This window comes from Cervus elaphus, chromosome 20 (genome assembly GCF_910594005.1).
Source record: "Cervus elaphus chromosome 20, mCerEla1.1, whole genome shotgun sequence".
Taxonomy (NCBI): Eukaryota; Metazoa; Chordata; class Mammalia; order Artiodactyla; family Cervidae; genus Cervus; species Cervus elaphus.
In genome coordinates this window covers 102,947,313-102,966,933 of record NC_057834.1, presented here as the reverse complement: position 1 = coordinate 102,966,933, position 19,621 = coordinate 102,947,313, and the positions used below count along the sequence as shown (strand labels likewise).

Sequence of the window (19,621 nt, the reverse complement as noted above, 5' to 3'; positions counted from 1 at the left end):
CTGCAGAATACATTTCTGTTACAAAGTTTCCAAATTATTGTTGCCCCTTTTTTCAAGTTGGTGAGTGAAAGTATAATCAGTGGATACCATCATATTTTATAAAACACTACTCCTTTCTTAAACAGATTTGCCTCTGGCTGGACTAAACTGGATCAAACCCTTCACTTTATAATGACCACTGCAAACTATGCAGATGTTGATGGGTATTGCATCCAGATATCCAGTGACTGCTGTCTGTTTCATGATATCCTTACAAAATTTGATCAAATCCTATATTATGGTCAAATTCCACTGTTGTACGACTTGAGAAATCTGAAATCTCGGTCTTCCTTGAATGAATCTTTTTTTGTTTCAGCAGAGTAAAAATTCAGCGTCATCTTTTAGCAACTAGTATTTTTAAAGTGTCTAGATTAGTACTCTGTTTTTAAAAAGAAACTATGATCCAGTTGGTCTGGCACAAGAGAATGTTGTTCAAGTTTTGACATTTTTTGCCAGACTGCCTTTCCTCAGAGCAGATTCTTATGGTATGTTCACTATGAATATCCATTTTTCTCTTGAGAAAGCCACATGCCAAAAATTCAGGATTTTTTATGTATTTTCCAATTTGCCTAGAAAAGTCTCACTGTAAAATCCAGACTTCTCTCATTTTCCCCAAAGAGAAAGTCTTTTTATTCTGAAGAACAACTGAAATTAGATGCTTTGCTCATATCAAATACATGGAGGGATGTGTCCATTAATTATGCTTTAAATTTCTTCCATAGTGATTTCTTCAGTCTCAAGCAAGTGATATGTAACTTTTAAAAGTATCATTCTGCTCCAATTCTGCTTTTTTCCCTATCTTGACTGCTTTCAATTATTTTCCATTCTTAACTTCAAATTTAACTTCATTATTTTCCTTTTCTCCATAAAACTCCTCAGATATATTCTGAGGGGAGAACTAAAAGAACAAGGAGAAGTTATCCTTAAATTGGTGAGTCTAACTGAAAATTGATGATACAGGTGATTCAGTTCAGTTCAGTTCAGTTCAGTCGCCCAGTTGTGTCCGACTCTGCGACCCCGTGAACCGCAGCATGCCAGGCCTCCTGTCCATCACCAACTCCCAGAGTTTACCCAAACTCATGTCCATTGAGTCGGTGATGCCATCTAGCCATCTCATCCTCTGTCGTCCCCTTCTCCTCCTGCCCTCAGTCTTTCCCAGCATCAGGGTCTTTTCAAATGAGTCAGCTCTTTGCATCAGGTGGCCAAAATATTGGAGTTTCAGCTTCAACATCAGTCCTTCCAAAGAACACCTAGGACTGATCTCCTTTAGGATGGACTGGTTGGATCTCCTTGCAGTCCAAGGGACTCTCAAGAGTCTTCTCCAACACCACAATTCAAAAGCATCAATTCTTCAGCGCTCAGCTTTCTTTACAGTCCAACTCTCACATCCATACATGACTACTGAAAAAACCATAGCTTTGACTAGACGGACCTTTGTTGGCAAAGTAATATCTCTGCTTTTTAATATGCTGTCTAGATTAGCAAGTGTTAACTCAGCTCTGCTATGCCATCACAAATGTGGAAGGGAGGTCATCAATTTCTTTAAGATTCCCTGGCATGCAACCCATGGTGCCTACTATACTGACTGTGCAGGCAATGTGGATATAGTGGAGTAAGATGTGAAACCTCTAAAAGACAAAATGGCCTGTAAAGATACTGATTTACCCTCTTCTGTAACTTCCAACTGTTTGGCACCTTTCTTCCTCACTAGATCACTAGTTCCATGAAGGCAAGGACAGACTCTACCTTGTTTATGTTATAAACCAAGTTAACTAGCATGGTGTCTGTGGTATGGTAGATATGACTTGATGGAACAATGAATAAAATATGCTCATCTTTCATTTTATTCTTCCTTTTACTTCCCTCTAATCATAGATTTCAAAGTTCATTAGTGTGTTATTTCACTGAGAAACCTAGGTGGGAGATGCTGGTCAAAGGGTACAATCCTCATATGTAAGATGAATCAGTTCTGGGGATTTCATGCATAGCATGGTAGCTATTTCATGCATAGCATGTTAGCTATATTTATAAATACCACATTGTATACTTTGGTGGTTCAGATGGTAAAGAATCTGCCTGCAATGCAGGAGGCTTGGATTCAATCCCTGGGTCAAGAAGACTCCTTACAGAAGGAAACAGCAACCCATTCCAGTATTCTTGCCTGGAAAATCCCACAGACAGAGGAGCCTAGCAGGCTACAGTCCATGGGGTCACAAGTAGTAGGACACAATTGAGTGACTAAGAGTGCTAGAGACAGTGAGTGATACTTCAAATTGATAAATTGAGCGACTAAGAGTGCTGGAGACAGTGAGTGAGTGATACTTCAAATTGATAAGAGTACATCTTAAACATTCTCACCAAGAGAAAAGGTAACAATGTGAGATGTGTTAATGAACCAAACTGTCATAATTATTTTAGTGGATATATATCACATTATATACTTTAAATACATATATTTTATTTTTCAATTATACTTCAATTAAGCTGGAAAAACTTTAAAAAAAAGAAAGCTAATTTTCCCAGTCCCCTAACCTTCTGCTACCCACATGTCTTTCTAAAGTATAATCCTGGATTTCCTACCTATTTATTTACTCTGCTTAACTCTCCTTTTACTTAATGAATATTCTCTCTACCACAAACTACTGCTCAAAACAATGATTTAGGCCAATCTCCACTTCCTCCATATTGAAATTAAATTCTAACATTCAGATTTCTGCTTTCCTACTCTACTAACACTATATACTCTCAAAGGCCAATCTATCCCTCCCTCCCACGTTTCCCCTCTGATAACCATAATTACATTCTCTATATCTGTGAGTTTGTTCTGTTCTATAAATAAGTTCATTTGTGTATTTTTTTTTTTTACTTTCCATGCAAACATAATACCATATTTGTCTTTCTCTGACTTCCCTTAGTATGATAATCTTCATGTCCATCCATATTGATGCAAATGGCATTATTTCAGTATTTTTAATGGTTGAGGAGTATTCCATCGTGTACATGTACCACATCTTTATCCATTAATCTGTCAATGGACATTTAGGTTGCTTCCATGTCCTGGCTATCGTAAATAGTGCTGCAATGAACACTTGGGTACATGCATCCTTTCAAACCACATTTTTCTCTGAATATATCCCCAGGAGTGGGATTGCTAGATCACATGGTAGCTCTCCTTTTAGTTTTTAAGGAAACTCCATACTGTGCTCTATAGTGACTGTACCAATCTACATTCCCACCAATAGTGAAGAAGGAGGCTCCCTTTTCTCCAACTCTCTCCAGCATTTATTGTTTCTATTGTATGGATTTTTTTTTTTATAATGACCATTCTGACTGGTGTAAGGTGACACCTCATTGTAGTTTTGATTTGCATGTCTCTAATAATTAACGATGCTGAGTGTATTTTCATGTGCCTCTGGGTTGTCTGTATGTCTTCTTTGGAGAAATGTCTATTTATGCCATCTGCTCATTTTTTGGGTTGTCTATCCATTTTGTTTATGATTTCCTTTGCTGTGAAAAAGCTTTTAATTTTAATTAGGTTTCATTTTGTTTATTTTTGTTTTTATTTTCAGTATTCTAGGAGACAGCTTGAAAAAGATATTGCTGCAATTTATGTCAGAGTGTTCTGCCTATGTTTTCCTCTAAGAGTTTTATAGTATCTAGTCTTACGTTTAAGTCTCCAATCCATTTTGAGTTTATTTTTGTTTATGATGTTAAACAATGCTCTAATTTCATCTTTTTACATGTAGTTGTACAGTCTTTAAAGCACCATTTATTGAAGAGACTGTCTGTCTTCCATTACATAGTCTTGCCTTCTTTGTTGTAGATTAATTGATCTTAGGTGTGAGGGTTTATTTCTAGGCTTTCTATCCTGTTCTATTGATGTATATTTCTGTTTTTGGTTTAGTACCATACTGTTTTGATGACTGAAGTTTTGGGTATAGTCTGAAGTCAGAAAAATGGAGCTGGATGAATCAGGCTCCCTTTCTCAAGATTGCTTTGGTTAATCTGGACCTTTTGTGTCTCCACACAAATTTTAAGACTTTTTTGTTCTAGTTCTGTGAAAAATACATTAGTAATTTGATAGGAATCACACTGAATCTGTAGGTTGCCTTGGGCGGTATAGTCATTTTGACAATATGAATTCTTCCAATTCAAGAATATGGTATATATTTCCATCTGTCTGTGTCATCTTTGATTTCTTTCATCACTGTCTTACAGCTTTTGGAGTACAGGTCTTTTGTCTCTTTAGGTGGTATATGCCAAGGTATTTCATTATTTTTGATGCAATGGTAAACAGAACTGCTTCTTTAACTTCTCTTTTGGATCTTTCACTGTTAGTGTATGGAAATGCAAGCTTTCTGTGTATTAATTTTATACCCAGCAATTTTACTGAATTCATTGGTGATCTCTAGTAGTTTTCTGGTAGCATCCTTAGGATTTTCTATGTACAGAATCATGTCATCTGCAAACAGTGATAGTTTTACTTCTCCATTTCTTTTTCTTCTTCTCTGATTGCCATGGTTGGACTTCCAAAACTGTGCTGAATAAAAGTGGCAAGAGTGGACAACCTTGTCTTGTTCTTGACCTTAGAGGAAATGCTTTCAACTTTTCACCAGTGAGTATGATGTCAGTTGTAGGTTTGTCATATATGGCACTTATTATGTTGAGATAAGTTCCCTTTATGCCCATTTTCTGAAGAGTTTTTACCATAAATGAACATTCACTTCAGTTCAGTCACTCAAGTCGTGTCTGACTCTTTGTGACCCCATGGACTGCAGCGTGCCAGGCCTCCCTGTCCATCACCAACTCCCGGAGTTTACTTAAACTCGTGTCCATTGAGTCGGTGATGCCATTCAACCATCTCATCCTCTGTCCTCCTCTTCTCCTCCTGTCTTCAATCTTTCTCAGCATCAGGGTCTTTTCCAATGAGTCAGTTCTTTGCATCAGGTGGCCAAAGTATTGGAGTTTCAGTCTCAACATCAGTCCTTCCAATGAACATTCAGGACTGATTTCCTTTAGGATGGACTGGTTGGATCTCCTTGCAGTCCAAGGGACTCTCAAGAGTTTTCTCCAACACCACAGGTCAAAAGCATCAATTCTTCAGCACTCAGCTTTCTTTACAGTCCAACTCTCACATCCATACATGACTACTGGAAAAACCATAGCTTTGACTAGATGGACCTTTGTTGGCAAAGTAATGTCTCTGCTTTTTAATATGCTGTCTAGGTTGGTCATAAATGAACACTGAATTTTGTCAAATGCTTTTTTTCTCTATTGAGAAGACTGTATATTTTTTATTCTTTAACTTGTTGATGTGGTACATCACACTGATTGACTTGCAGATACTGAAAATTCTTACATCCCTGGGATAAATCCCACTTGATCATGGCATATGATTCTTTTAATAATATTTTGTTGGTTTCAGACCGCTAGTGTTTTGTTGAGCATTTTTGTGTCTGCATTCTTCAGTGATATTGGCCTTAATTTTCTTTTCTGTGTGTGTAGTCTTTGTCTGGTTTTGGTGTCAGAGTGATGGTAGCCTCACGGAATGAGTTTAGGAATGTTCTTTCCTCTGCAATTATTTGGGCTAGTTTCAGAAGGACAGGTGTTAACTCTGTTAACTCTTGTCCAAATGTTTTATAGAATTCACCTGTGATGTCATCTGATCCTGGACTTTTCCTTGTTTAACTTTTTAATCACAGTTTCAATTTCAGTACTTGTGATTGGTCTGTTCATATTTTCTATCTCTTCCTGGTTCAGTCTTGGGAGACTATACGTATATTTTCAAGAACTTGTCCATTTCTTCTAATTGTCCATTTTATTAGCATGTAGTTGCTTGTAGCAGTCTCTTACGATCCTTTGTATTTCTGTGGTGTCTGTTGTAATTTCTTTTTCATTTCCAATTTTATTGATTCTAGCCCTCTTCCATTTTTTTTCTTGATGAGTCTGACTAAAATTTTATCAATTTTGTTTATCTTTTCAAAGAAAATCAGCTTTTAGGTTCATTGGTCTTTTCTATTGTTTTCTTCATCTCTATTTCTGCTCTCATCTTTCTGATCTCTTTCCTTCTACTAACTTTTGATTTTGTTTGTTCTTCTCTAGTTGCTTTAGGTGTAAGATTAGGTTACTTGCGATTTTTCTTGTTTCCTGAGGTAAGATTTTATTGCTATAAACATCCCTCTTAAAACCATTTTTGGTGCATCCCACAGATTTTGGATCATCATGCTGTTATTTTCATTTATCTCTAGGTATTTTTTTATTTCCTCAGTGATCCATGGGGTTGCTTAGTAGCATATTGTTTAGCCTCAAAGTGTTTTTTAAAGTTTTTTTTCTTGTAGTTTCTCCTAAGCTAATAGCCTTTAGGTTGAAAAAGATGCCTGATTTAAGCTTTCAATTTTTAAAATTTACCAAGGCTTGCTTTGTGGCTAGCAAATAATCAACCCTTAAGAATGTTCCATGTGCACTTGAGCAGAATGTGTATTCTGCTGCTTTTGGATGGGATGCTCTATAAATATTAAGTCCATCTGGTCTAAAATAACATTTAAAGTCTGTATTTCCTTGTTGATCATATCAGGATGTTCTGTCCACTGATGAAAGTGTGGTGTTACAGTCCCCCCATTATTGTGTTACTACTGATTTCTCCTTTCATGTTGTTAGTATTTGCCTTATATATTGGAGTTCTCCTATGTTGAGTGCACATGTAATTACAATTGTTACATCTCGGATTGTCTTGGACTGTGACTGTCTTTGTCTCTTCTAACAGTCTTTATTTCAAAATCTATTTTGTCTGATATGAGTACTGCTACTTCAGCTTTCTTTTCATTCCCATTTGCAAGAAAGATGGAATACCTTTATCTTCTCACTTTCAGTCTGTATGTGTCCCCTGATCTAAAGTGGGACTCTTGTAGACAGCATATAAATGGGTCTTGTTTTTGCATCCATCCAGACAGTCTATGACTTTTGGTTGGAGCATTTAATCCATTGATATAAATATCAATATGTCTATTTGTGTTGCTACTTTTTAAATTGTTTAGGATTTGTTTTTGTAGGCCTTTTTTCTTCCCTTCCTATTTTGTTCTCTCCTCTTGTGACTTGATGACTAACTTTAGTGTTGTGTCTAGATTTCTTTTTCTTTTTTTGTTTATATCTGCTGTAGATTTTCAGTTTGTGGCTACCATGAAGTTTTAATATAGCAGTCTATATATAAACAAGATTGTTTCAAGTTGCTGATCTTATAACTTCAAATTCATTTCAAAGAGCTCTCCTTTCTCACAACTGCTGGTTTCCATATCATGTTTGTGTGCAGATGATTTCCTATCTTTACTGCATGTTTGCCTTTATTGGTGAGCTTTTCCATATGTAATTTTCTTGTTTCTAGTAGTGGCCTTTTCTTTTCCACTTGGAAAAGTTCCTTTAGTATTTATTGCAAAGCTGGTCTGATGGTACTGAATTCTAATATTTTTTGCCTGTCTATAAAGCTTTTGATTTTTCTGTCCAATCTGTATGAGAGCCTTGCTGGGTAGAGTGTTCTTGGTTGTAGGTTTCTCCCTCTCATTACTTTAAATACATCATGCCACTCCCTTCTGACCTGCAGAGTTTCTGCTGAGAAATCAGCTGAATGTTATGGGAGTTCCCTTGTATGTTTTTTTGCTGCTTTTCCCTTGTTGCTTTTAATATTTTTTAAAATTTTAATTTAATTTTCATCAGTTTGAAATCTATGTGTCTCATGTGTTTCTCCTTTGGTTTATCCTGCCTAGGACTCTCTGCACTTCCTGGACCTGAGCGACTAATTCCTTTCCCTGCTAGGAAAGTTTTCAGCTATTATCGTTTCAAATATTTTCTCAAGGTGTTGTCCCAGAGGTCTCTTAGACTGTCTTCATTTCTTTTCATTCTTTTTTATTTTGTTTCCTGGGAGTGATCTTCACCACCTTGTCTTCCAAGCCAGTTATCTGTTCTTCCTCAGTTGCTCTGCTATTGATTCCTTGTAGTGTTATCTTTCATTTCAGTTACTGTATTGTTCATCTGTTTATTTGTTCTTTAGTTCTTCTAGATCTTTTTTAAACATTTCCTGTCTCTTCTCAACATATGCCTCCCGTTTTTCCCCAAGATCTTGGATCATTTTCACATCATTACTCTGAATTCTTTTTCCATTAGACTGCCTATGTCCACTTCACTTAGTTGTTCTTCTGGGGTTTTATCTTGTTCCTTCATCTGGGATGCATTCCTTTCCTGTCTCATTTTGTCTAACTTTCTGTGATTGCAGTTTCTATTCCACAGGCTGCAGGGCTGCAATTATTCTTGCTTTTGTGATCTGAAATTGGGTGGATGAGGCTAAGATGCTTATGCAGGCGTCCTGGTCGGAGGAACTGGTTTCTGTCCACTAGTGGGTGCTGGTTCTTGCACCCTGGTGGGCAGGGCCATGCTCAGGAAGATGTTAAGCAGCCTGTCTGCTGATGGGTGGGGCTGTATTCCTGTCCTGTTGACTGCTTAGCCTGAGGTGTCCCAGCACTGGTGCATACAGGCTGTTATACTCTATGTGGCATTCTCAATATATATATATTTTTTTTACCTAGACTACCACTGAATAATACTGTACGTTACCTATATTACAAAAAAAAATAGACTTGTAGCCCTGAAATGAGGTCTTAACCACAAATTACAACACAATTTGTATGGAAAATGCATTCTAAAAATATTCAGACACAAGACTGAACCAGAAAAAGATAGAAAATATGAACAGACCAATCACAAGTACAGAAATTGAGTTAGTAATTTAAAAACTGCCCAAAACCAAGTCTAGGACCAGACGGTTTCACAGATGAATTCTATTGAACATTTAAAACCCGTTCTTCTGAAACCATTTCAAAATACCTGCAGAGAAAGGAACACTCCTGAACTCACTCTGTGAAGCCAACACGACCTTGATACCAAAACTAGACAGAGATATCACACAAAAAGAAAATGACAGGCCAATACCACTGTTGAACATACATGAAAAAATCTTCAACAAAATACAAGCAAACTGAATCCAACAGTATTTTAAAAGGATCATACATCACAATTAAATGGGATTTATCCCAGAGATGTAAAGATTTTTTAATACCAGCAAATCAATGTGATACACCATATTAACATGCTGAATAAAAAATTTCATATTTCAATAGATGCAGAAAAAGGTTTTGATGAAATTCAACATCCATTTATGATAAAAACTCTCTAGAAAGATGGCATAGAGGGAACATACCTCAACGTAATAAAGCCTATATATGACAAACCCACAGCTAATATCATACTCAATAGTGAAAAGCTGAAAGCATTTCCTCTAAGATCAGTAACTACACACCCGTGCCACTTTTATTCAACATAGTTTTGCAAGCTCTAGTCATAGCAATCAGAGAAGAAAAAGAAATAAAAGGAATCCAAACTGGAAATGAAGAAATAAAACTGTCAATGTTTGCAGATGACAAGATACTATATACAGAAAATCCTAAAGACACCACCAGAAAACTACTAGAACTTATCAAGGAGTTGGTAAAGCTGCAGGATACAAAATTAAAATACAAAAATCAGTTGCATTTTTATGTACTAACATCAAAAGACAGAGAAATTAAAGACATAATCCTATCTACCATCATATCAAGAAGAATAAAATACCTAGGAATAAACCTACCTAAAGATTTACTTCAAAAATTATAAGATGCTGAATTGGAAAAAAAAAATAATAATAATAAAAAAAAAAAAGAAGAAAAAAAAATTATAAGATGCTGAATTCAAAGAAGTTGAAGACAACATAAACAGATAGAAAGACATACTGTGTTTCTGGACTGGAAGAATTGATATTGTCAGAATGACTATACTTACCCAAGGCAATCTACAGATTCAATGTAATCTGTATCAAATCACCAATAGCATTTTTTGAAGAACTACAACAAATAATTTAAAAAATCTGTATGGAAACACAAAAGACCCTGAATAGCCAAAGCAATCTTAAGAAAGAGCAGAGCTGGAGGAATTAGACTCCCTGACTTCTGACTATACTACAAAGCTACACTCATCAAAACAGTAAAGTATTGGAACAAAAACAGACACATAGATCAATGGAAAAAGACAGAAAGCCAAGAAATAAACCCATGCAGTTATGGTCAATTAATCTACAATAAAGGAGGCAAGAATATACAATGGAGAAAAGACAGTCTCTTTCATGAGTGGTGCTGGGAAAAATGAACTGCTACATGTAAAAAAATGAAACTAGAACATTATCTAACACCATATTAAAAAAAAATGTATTAAAGACCTAAATATAAGACTCAATACCATAAAATTCTTAGAGGAAAACATGCGCAGAACACTCTTCAACATAAATCACAGCAATATTTTTTTTGGATCTGTATCCTAGAGTAATGCAAAAATAAACAAATGTGCTATAATTAAAATTATACATTTTTGCACTGGAAATGGAAACCATAAATGAAATGAGAAGACAATCTACAGACTGGGAGAAAACATTTGCAAATGAGGGAACCAACGAGCTTAATTTCCAAATTATAGAAACAACTCATACAAGTTGCTAACAAAAAACCAAACAACTCAATCAAAAACTGGGCAGAAGACCTACATAGACATTTCTCCAAAGATGACATACAGATGGCCAACAGGCATGTAAAAAGACATTTAACATTGCTAATTAGAGAACTGCAAATCAAAACTACAGTGCATATCACCTTACACTGCTCAGAATGATCATAATCAAAGTCTACAAATAATAAATGCTGGAGAGGGTGTGGAGAAAAGGAAACCCTCCTACACTGTTGGTGGGAACGTAAACTAGTGTAGCCACTATGGAAAACAGTATGGAGGCACCTTAAAAAACTAAAAATAGAGTTATCATATCATCCATCAATCCCACTCCTAAGCATATATCTGGAAAGGACTCTATTTTGAAAAGATGCACGCACCCCAATGTTCATAGCAGCATTATTCACAATAGCCAAGACACGGAAGCAATATAAGTGTCCACTGACAGATGAATGGATAAACCACATGTGGTATAACCCAATGGAATATCAGTCAGCCATAAAAAGAATGAAAAAATGCCCTTTAAATTGGATGGACCTAGAGATACTAACTGGAGAAGGCAGTGGCAACCCACTCAGGAGGGTTGCAACCCAGTACCAGGAGGAGCCTGGTAGGCTGCAGTCCATGGGGTCGCTAGGAGTCGGACACGACTGAGAGAATTCACTTTCACTTTTCACTTTCATGCACTGGAGAATGCATGAATGAGAATGGCAACCCACTCCAGTGTTCTTGCCTGGAGAATCCCAGGGACGGCGAAGCCTGGTTGGCTGCTGTCTCTGGGGTCGCACAGAGTCGGACACAACTGAAGTGACTTAGCAGCAGCAGTAGCAGAGATACTAACTGAAGTTAAGTCAGAGAAATACAAATATCATACAGTATCACTTATATGTGGAATTAAAAACAAATGACACAAATGAACTTATTTACAAAACAGAAACACATTCACATAGAAAATAAACTTATGGTTATCAAGGGAAAAGCGGGGGAGGAAGGCAGGGATAAAAAAGCAGTTTGGGATTAACAGATACATACTACTATATATAAAACAGATAAACAACAAGGACCTACTGTATAGCATAGGTAACTATATTCAATATCTTGTAACAAACTATAATGGAAAAGAATCTGAAAAGAATATACACACACATATAAAAAACTAAATCACTGTGCTGTACATCTGAAACTAATACAAGACTGTAAATCAATTGTCCTTCAATTTAAATAAATAAATAAGTAATATTTTGAAACATAACCTATAACCCACTTCTAAGTTAAAGAAGGTATATTAATTTACAACATGAGACCATAAGCTCCCAATGGGTAGATACCTCATTTTCCTCATCTTTACCCATCATTGTATGGCACAAAGAAGATACAGCTGGAAAAGTAAATGAGCTGAACATGTGAACTATTATGAAAATTCAACTCCCTGTTCTGCTTATTTCAATTTTTCCAGCCTTAGCAGATAGATATAAATATTTTTTCCAGAACATACAGGCAGTAGCTTTCTACACAGAACGACTTCATTCAAGGCACTATTTACAGGCCAATATGCAAATTGTTGACTGACGGCCAATAAGCCTTCTGGGTTCCTCTAGATTCCTTACTGCTGGCTTCACTGTGTTCCTAGCTCCTGCACCAGTTATTTGTTAGACATTATGTTCTAATATATTATTTCTCCATCCATGTAAATCCAAGGAGGGTGTTTCCCTCAGTTTTACCCTAAGCTAGTTTCTTAAGCATAGGCTGGGGGAAACTGGGCTAAATGGATATTAAAATTAAGGTATCATATATCACCATCATATGAATACTGTTAAAACACATCATAAATAAAGTATTTTACTCCTTTAAGAAAAAATAGCTCTACTCAGGGAGTAGAAACTACAAACTTTCTATTAATTTCTAGAAACTATAAACATTTCTCTAAAACATTCATTTCTCAAAAGAAATGATTTATCTTAAAACATCACTTTAACAAATATGACCATTTTAAGACACATGTATATTATTTCAGCAAAAACAAACTTACTCATTGTCTTGCATAGTAGATTCCTTTCTTTTGTTTATACTGAGGTGATTCAAGTTTTCCCTCTTTCCTATATGTGTGCAATAAAAGGAACATAAAGTTAAAGCAAAACTGTCAAATTTTAAATAGAATTTAGATCACCAAATTTTAAATAAAAAATAAAAGGGTAGATAAATGAAAGAAGAGTAGTTAATGAAAAAGTATCCTGAAAATTTGGTATGAGAAAATTTTTTCAGTATTGTGAAGAACTCTGCAATAGGTACTTTGTTTCTTTTTTTATTTTCCATTCTAATTTTTTATTCATGATTATATTATATAGAAGAAACAATCTCTTGAATAAAATTTCCATCAGGGCCTGGTATATTAAAAAGAAAAATTAGATAAACCCAACTTGATAATATAAACTCTACTTGATAAAGGATGCTTTCATCAAATATTTTAATAAAAATTATTAAAGTTTCCAGTTTATATTATTTAACTCCTATTTTTTTGTCTCACAGTTAACAACAAGGAATTGTTGATACTAATATTTAGAAAATAGTGAGTTCCTCATGATAGCACAGTAAATTAAATACAATTTTAGGGACAAAACTACCTGACTGCTTAAATGCTAAATGATTTAGTAAACTCTTGGAAATACCTTTAGTCCTATGAAGATATTTCAAATACTGCATGGAGTCATTTATAAGTGGAATTTAAAAGAATACAAATGAATTACATACAAAACTGAAACAGACTCACAGATAAAACAAACTTGAGGTTACCAAAGGGGAAAGTGAAAAGGGGAGGGACAAATTTATGGTTTAGGATGAATTAGACACAGACAATTATATATAAGACAGTGAGATACACTGTATAGCACAGGGAATGATACCCATTATCTTCTAATAAATTGCAATGGAATATAATTGCAAAAATACTGAATCACTATACTGTAAATCACAATACTGTAAATCAACTTTTAAACTTCAATTGAAAAGTGCATATTGACTTAGTTATTTCTTGGAAAGACCTTTGGTCCCTACTAAAATATTTTAAAGTACTTATTTTAGATATTAATATAATAAATAAATTCTATCCACTTAAAAAACTATGTAGTTATCCAATGCCATCACTTAGCTAAACTTTAACAAGTTGACAGAAACAGAAACAAAAATGTAACTAAGTTATAATCCCTCAAATGTGTGCTGGTTTGAAATGTAGTTTGCTTTTATAGTATTAATAGAACATGATGTCTGCACTTATTAGTAGTCAAGGAGTCAACTGTTTTAAGAGCTAACCATTTAGTTGTTCTACAGTACTTTACAGTGCTATATGCACAATATATGTTAAACATATTCAATGTATCAGTACTTGAGGACACATTAGCATAGTTAGAGATTCTCAGTGTTTTACATATACTGGCCTTTTACTGAATGAATAAAGAAGCAAATGAATGAATAATCCAAACTCTTTACTACTAATGAAAATCAGTGAAGAAAATTCACTTTTTACAATGTACAAACATTGGCACCTTCTCACACTACACATTTTAATATAGCTCCATTTGCTCAACAACTGGTAGTTACTATTTTTCTAAAAAATTGTTTGGTACAATGCACCATCAAAAACAAGCTCACACTCTCCAAAAGAAATATAATATGAGCCACTTATGTAATTTAAAATCTACTAACAAAATTTTTATAAAAGGAAAGAGTCAAATTTGAATATCTGATTTAACCTAATACACCCAAATATGCTTATATGAACACACAATCAACATAAATTATTAATTATACATATTACTTTTTCCACACTAAGATTTTACTATCTGGTGTGTATTCTTACACTTATAGCACATTTCAATTCAGATCAGTCCCACTCCACATGTTCAACATGTACATGTACTGGATGGCATAGTTCTGGATAATACTGCAGGAGGATCCAATCCTTTCAAATGAAACCAAATACATAGATAACATGAAGGCAACTTCTTTAAAATTTAAGTGTGATTTATTAACACATTAAAAAATATATTGTCTGGATCTGGAACAGACTATCCATTGCTGATTTACATTGTTTTCTTCACTAATTTGTATTCCATTAACTCTCATTTGCTTCTATTTCTAGAGGAAATTGACTGAAGTGGTTCAGAAACTACTTTAACAATAATTTCCCTCGTTGTTACTTTGGAACTTCTGCCCTCTCTCAAAAAAACTGTCATAACTAAATTGTTATCTCATAATAGTCTTTAATGCCCAAAACAGAAAAACTTGTGGTCTAGAAATTTTGCTAAAGTCCTAGCTACCTCTCTTGTTATTAACTTGTCATTATTTGATTTGTTGGCATCCTTAAATTCCAAATAGTATAAATCAATATGGTTAAGAGTTTATTTAATAAAATGAATGGGAAAAGAGTAATAATATTTTACTTATGATTTTAGAGAACTCTGGGGAAATAAGTTTATTAAAATCTCTCAAAAAAAGTATTTTTAATAGAAAAACCACAAATGAAAACTACACTATATACTTTTATTTCATAAAACAGTATTAATCTTAAAGATTAATACTAACTTCCTGAATTTTGAATTAAGCTATTTTCATTGAATAAAGCTCCACAATATTACTTTGTTCTTTTAACCTGTAATTATTTTTCCCATTTTAGCACAAGCAGTCAGTAGTGCTAGGTGAGAAACAGCAAAAGACTGCTTTATTTGAATTTTCACCAGGTGTTTTAGGCCTTTCTAAACATTCTGATCATTGTAAGGGGATTAGTCAGGTATCACAAACTATAAAACATAATTAATAGCATTAATTTCAATCTTCTTATGGAAGGACTTATGTTTTTTCTTTCATAGATACGTATATATAAAATCTTATTTATCTATGTTCGGCTGTGTTGGGTCTTTGCCGCTCTGCAGGCTGTTCTCCAGTTGCAGTCACTGGGGATACTCGCTAGTTGCACGAGGCTTCCCATTGTGGCGGCTTCCCCTGCTGTGAAGCATGGGCCCTAGGGCACACAGGCTTCAGTAGTTGCGGCTCGAGGGCTCAGTAGTTGCAGTTCCTGGGCTCCAGAGTGCAGGTGCAAAAGTTAATGAAATTATTTGCAGGGCAGCAATGGAAATACAGACATAGAGAACAGCCTTATGGACACGGGACGGGGGTGAGAACGGAGAGGATGGGATGTATGGAGACGGTTACATGGCAACTTACATTACTATATATAAAATAGACAGCCAATGGGAATTTGCTGTTATGACTCAGGGAACTCAAGCCAGGGCTCTGTAACAACTTAGAGGGGTAGGATGGGGAGGGAGATGAGAGGGAGGTTCAAGAGGGAAGAGACATATGTATTTCTATGCCTGATTCACGTTGATGTTTGGCAGAAACCAATAAAATTCTGCAAAGCAATTATCCTTCAATTAAGAAATAAATTTTTAAAAAATGTTGTGGCGCAGGTTTAGTTGTTCTGAGGCATGTGAGATTTTCCCAGATCAGGGATTAAACCCAGGTATCCTGCATTGGCAGGCAGATTCTTTACCATTGAGCCATCAGAGAAGTCCCCAGGATTTATGCTTTTAAATAAGACATTTCAATTGATAAACAGGAGGAGATTTAATGTCTCAAAGAATAACATTTGGATCATTTATCAAAGACTACTGAGTGGACTCTATCACACCAAGAGTTTTCCACTTATTTAATAATCACTTTTCCTTATTTCATTCCATTTTATTAGCAATTAACATATGCTAAAGTACTCTGGATTCTATGTACTCTTTTCCTTGCTACACTATATGTGATTAATAATTATGTACTTGATTCCCTTTAAATGTAGTTTCACAAAACACTGGTGATAAATGTAACATCACTGAATTGGGACTGCTTTAAAAATTGTATTTGGACTTTCTGGTAAGGCTCCCAGAAGCCCTTTCTTGAACTAATGAAGATAGCTTTTGATAGATAATAATAATAATGTTTAGAAGTATAATCAACAATGGTGATGATGATGGCTAACAGTTTAAAAGTGCCTTTAGGGCCAGGCACTGTTTTAAATGTTATATTAATTAGTTAATCTGCACACCTCTGAGATAGTCATTCTTATTCCCATTTTACAGATGAGACAACAAATGCACAGAATGGTCATAAAATTTATCTGAAGCTCCAATGCTAGTAAGTGGTACAGTCAGGATCTAAATCCAGCCATTTGACTCTACAAAGATCATTCTATTAGCCAAGATGCTATAATTACTTACTAATAAATGAATTGAAATTTCAAGCAGGTTTAGGCCAGTATCATGCTGCTTCTTGATAAATATATTTTACACTTGGCACATCTCAGGGATCTTTTGGTCCTAAACCAGAAGTTAAGAATTGAGGAAAACCTTGACGCAGAGAGGTTTAAAATTACTTGTTTAAGGTGTCACAAACTAAAATTTTTTTTCTGAGTTATTCCAGATCAAGTTGGAGTCTGGAGGCTAAGCGGTGAATGAGCTCCTATTATTCTTTTAATTGAACCATTTCTATGTAATATTTTTCTGTTTATATTTTTATTTCCCTCTACCTCTTATGGTTTGTTCTATTGTTCTTTTTCTATCTTTCTGAGTTGAATGTTCAGCTTGTTAGTTTTCAGTCATCCTTTTAAAATATATGCATTAATAAATGTAAATACACTATGAATGCTTTCATTATCATGCCATGTTTAGGTATAAATTTTTTCCTCTAAGTGCTGACATATTTTTATTATCACTCCAGTCTAAATATTTTATACTTTATAACAAAAAAGATACTCAAATAGCCAATCAGTCTTGAGAAAGAACAAAGCTAGAGTTCCACACTCTGATTTCAATGTAAGACCTGAAACCATAAAACTTCTAGAAGGGAAATCAGGAACAAGACAAGGGTGCCCACTCTCACCACTACTGTTCAACATAGTGTTGGAAGTTTTGGCCACAGCAATCAGAGCAGAAAAAGAAGTAAAAGGAATCCAGATAGGAAAAGAAGAAGTGAAACTCTCACTGTTTGCAGATGACATGATCCTCTACATAGAAAACCCTAAAGACTCTACCAGAAAATTACTAGAACTAATCAATGAATATAGTAAAGTCGCAGGATATAAAATTAACACACAGAAATCCCTTGCATTCCTATATACTAACAATGAAAAAACAGAAAGAGAAATTAAGGAAACAATACCATTCACCATTGCAACAAAAAGAATAAAATACTTAGGAGTATATCTACCTAAAGAAACAAAAGACCTATACATAGAAAACTATAAAACACTGATGAAAGAAATCAAAGAGGACACAAACAGATGGAGAAACATACCGTGTTCATGGATTGGAAGAATCAATATTGTCAAAATGGCTATTCTACCCAAAGCAATCTATAGATTCAATGCAATCCCTATCAAGCTACCAACGGTATTTTTCACAGAACTAGACCAAAGAATTTCACAATTTGTATGGAAATACAAAAAACCTCGAATAGCCAAAGTAATCTTCAGAAAGAAGAATGGAACTGGAGGAATCAACCTGCCTGACTTCAGACTCTACTACAAAGCCACAGTCATCAAGACAGTATGGTACTGGCACAAAGACAGAAATATAGATCAATGGAACAGAATAGAAAGCCCAGAGATAAATCCACGAACCTATGGACACCTTATCTTTGACAAAGGAGGCAAGGATATACAATGGAAAAAAGACAACCTCTTTAACAAGTGGTGCTGGGAAAACTGGTCAACCACTTGCAAAAGAATGAAACTAGAACACTTTCTAACACCATACACAAAAATAAACTCAAAATGGATTAAAGATCTAAATGGAAGACCAGAAACTATAAAACTCCTAGAGGAGAACATAGGCAAAACACTCTCCGACATAAATCACAGCAAGATCCTCTATGACCCACCTCCCAGAATATTGGAAATAAAAGCAAAACTAAACAAATGGGATCTAATGAAACTTAAAAGCTTTTGCACTACAAAGGAAACTATAAGTAAGGTGAAAAGACAGCCGTCAGATTGGGAGAAAATAATAGCAAATGAAGAAACAGACAAAGGATTAATCTCAAAAATATACAAGCAACTCCTGAAGCTCAATTCCAGAAAAATAAATGACCCAATCAAAAAATGGGCCAGAGAACTAAACAGACATTTCTCCAAAGAAGACATACAGATGGCTAACAAACACATGAAAAGGTGCTCAACATCACTCATTATTAGAGAAATGCAAATCAAAACCACAATGAGGTACCATTACACACCAGTCAGGATGGCTGCTATCCAAAAGTCTACAAGCAATAAATGCTGGAGAGGCTGTGGAGAAAAGGGAACCCTCTTACACTGTTGGTGGGAATGCAAACTAGTACAGCCACTATGGAAAACAGTGTGGAGATTCCTTAAAAAACTGGAAATAGAACTGCCATATGACCCAGCAATCCCACTTCTGGGCATACACACTGAGGAAACCAGATCTGAAAGAGACACGTGCACCCCAATGTTCATCGCAGCACTGTTTATAATAGCCAGGACATGGAAGCAACCTAGATGCCCATCAGCAGATGAATGGATAAGGAAGCTGTGGTACATATACACCATGGAATATTACTCAGCCATCAAAAAGAATTCATTTGAATCAGTCCTAATGAGATGGATGAAACTGGAGCCCCTTATACAGAGTGAAGTAAGCCAGAAAGATAAAGAACATTACAGCATACTAACCCATATATATGGAATTTAGAAAGATGGTAACGATAACCCTATATGCAAAACAGAAAAAGAGACACAGAAATACAGAACAGACTTTTGAACTCTGTGGGAGAAGGTGAGGGTGGGATGTTTCAAAAGAACAGCATCTATACTATCTATGGTGAAACAGATCACCAGCCCAGGTGGGATGCATGAGACAAGTGCTCGGGCCTGGTGCACTGGGAAGACCCAGAGGAATCGGGTGGAGAGGGAGATGGGAGGGGGGATCGGGATGGGGAATAAGTGTAAATC

General features: G+C 35.3%; 1 protein-coding gene across 4 annotated transcripts in view; it reads right to left on the bottom strand.

The window, feature by feature from the left end:
- Positions 1-19,621, bottom strand: part of LOC122678376 (integrin subunit beta 3 binding protein) — a 90,792-nt gene that overhangs the window by 25,353 nt on the left and 45,818 nt on the right. For all 4 annotated transcript variants that reach the window (XR_006336072.1, XM_043879045.1, XM_043879046.1 and 1 more), the window contains one exon: positions 12,644-12,710. Coding sequence is in view for 3 of the 4 variants with exons in the window: in XM_043879045.1 (XP_043734980.1) it covers positions 12,644-12,710 (67 nt within the window). In the remaining variant the exon portion in view is untranslated. The remainder of the gene's footprint in view (positions 1-12,643; positions 12,711-19,621) is intronic.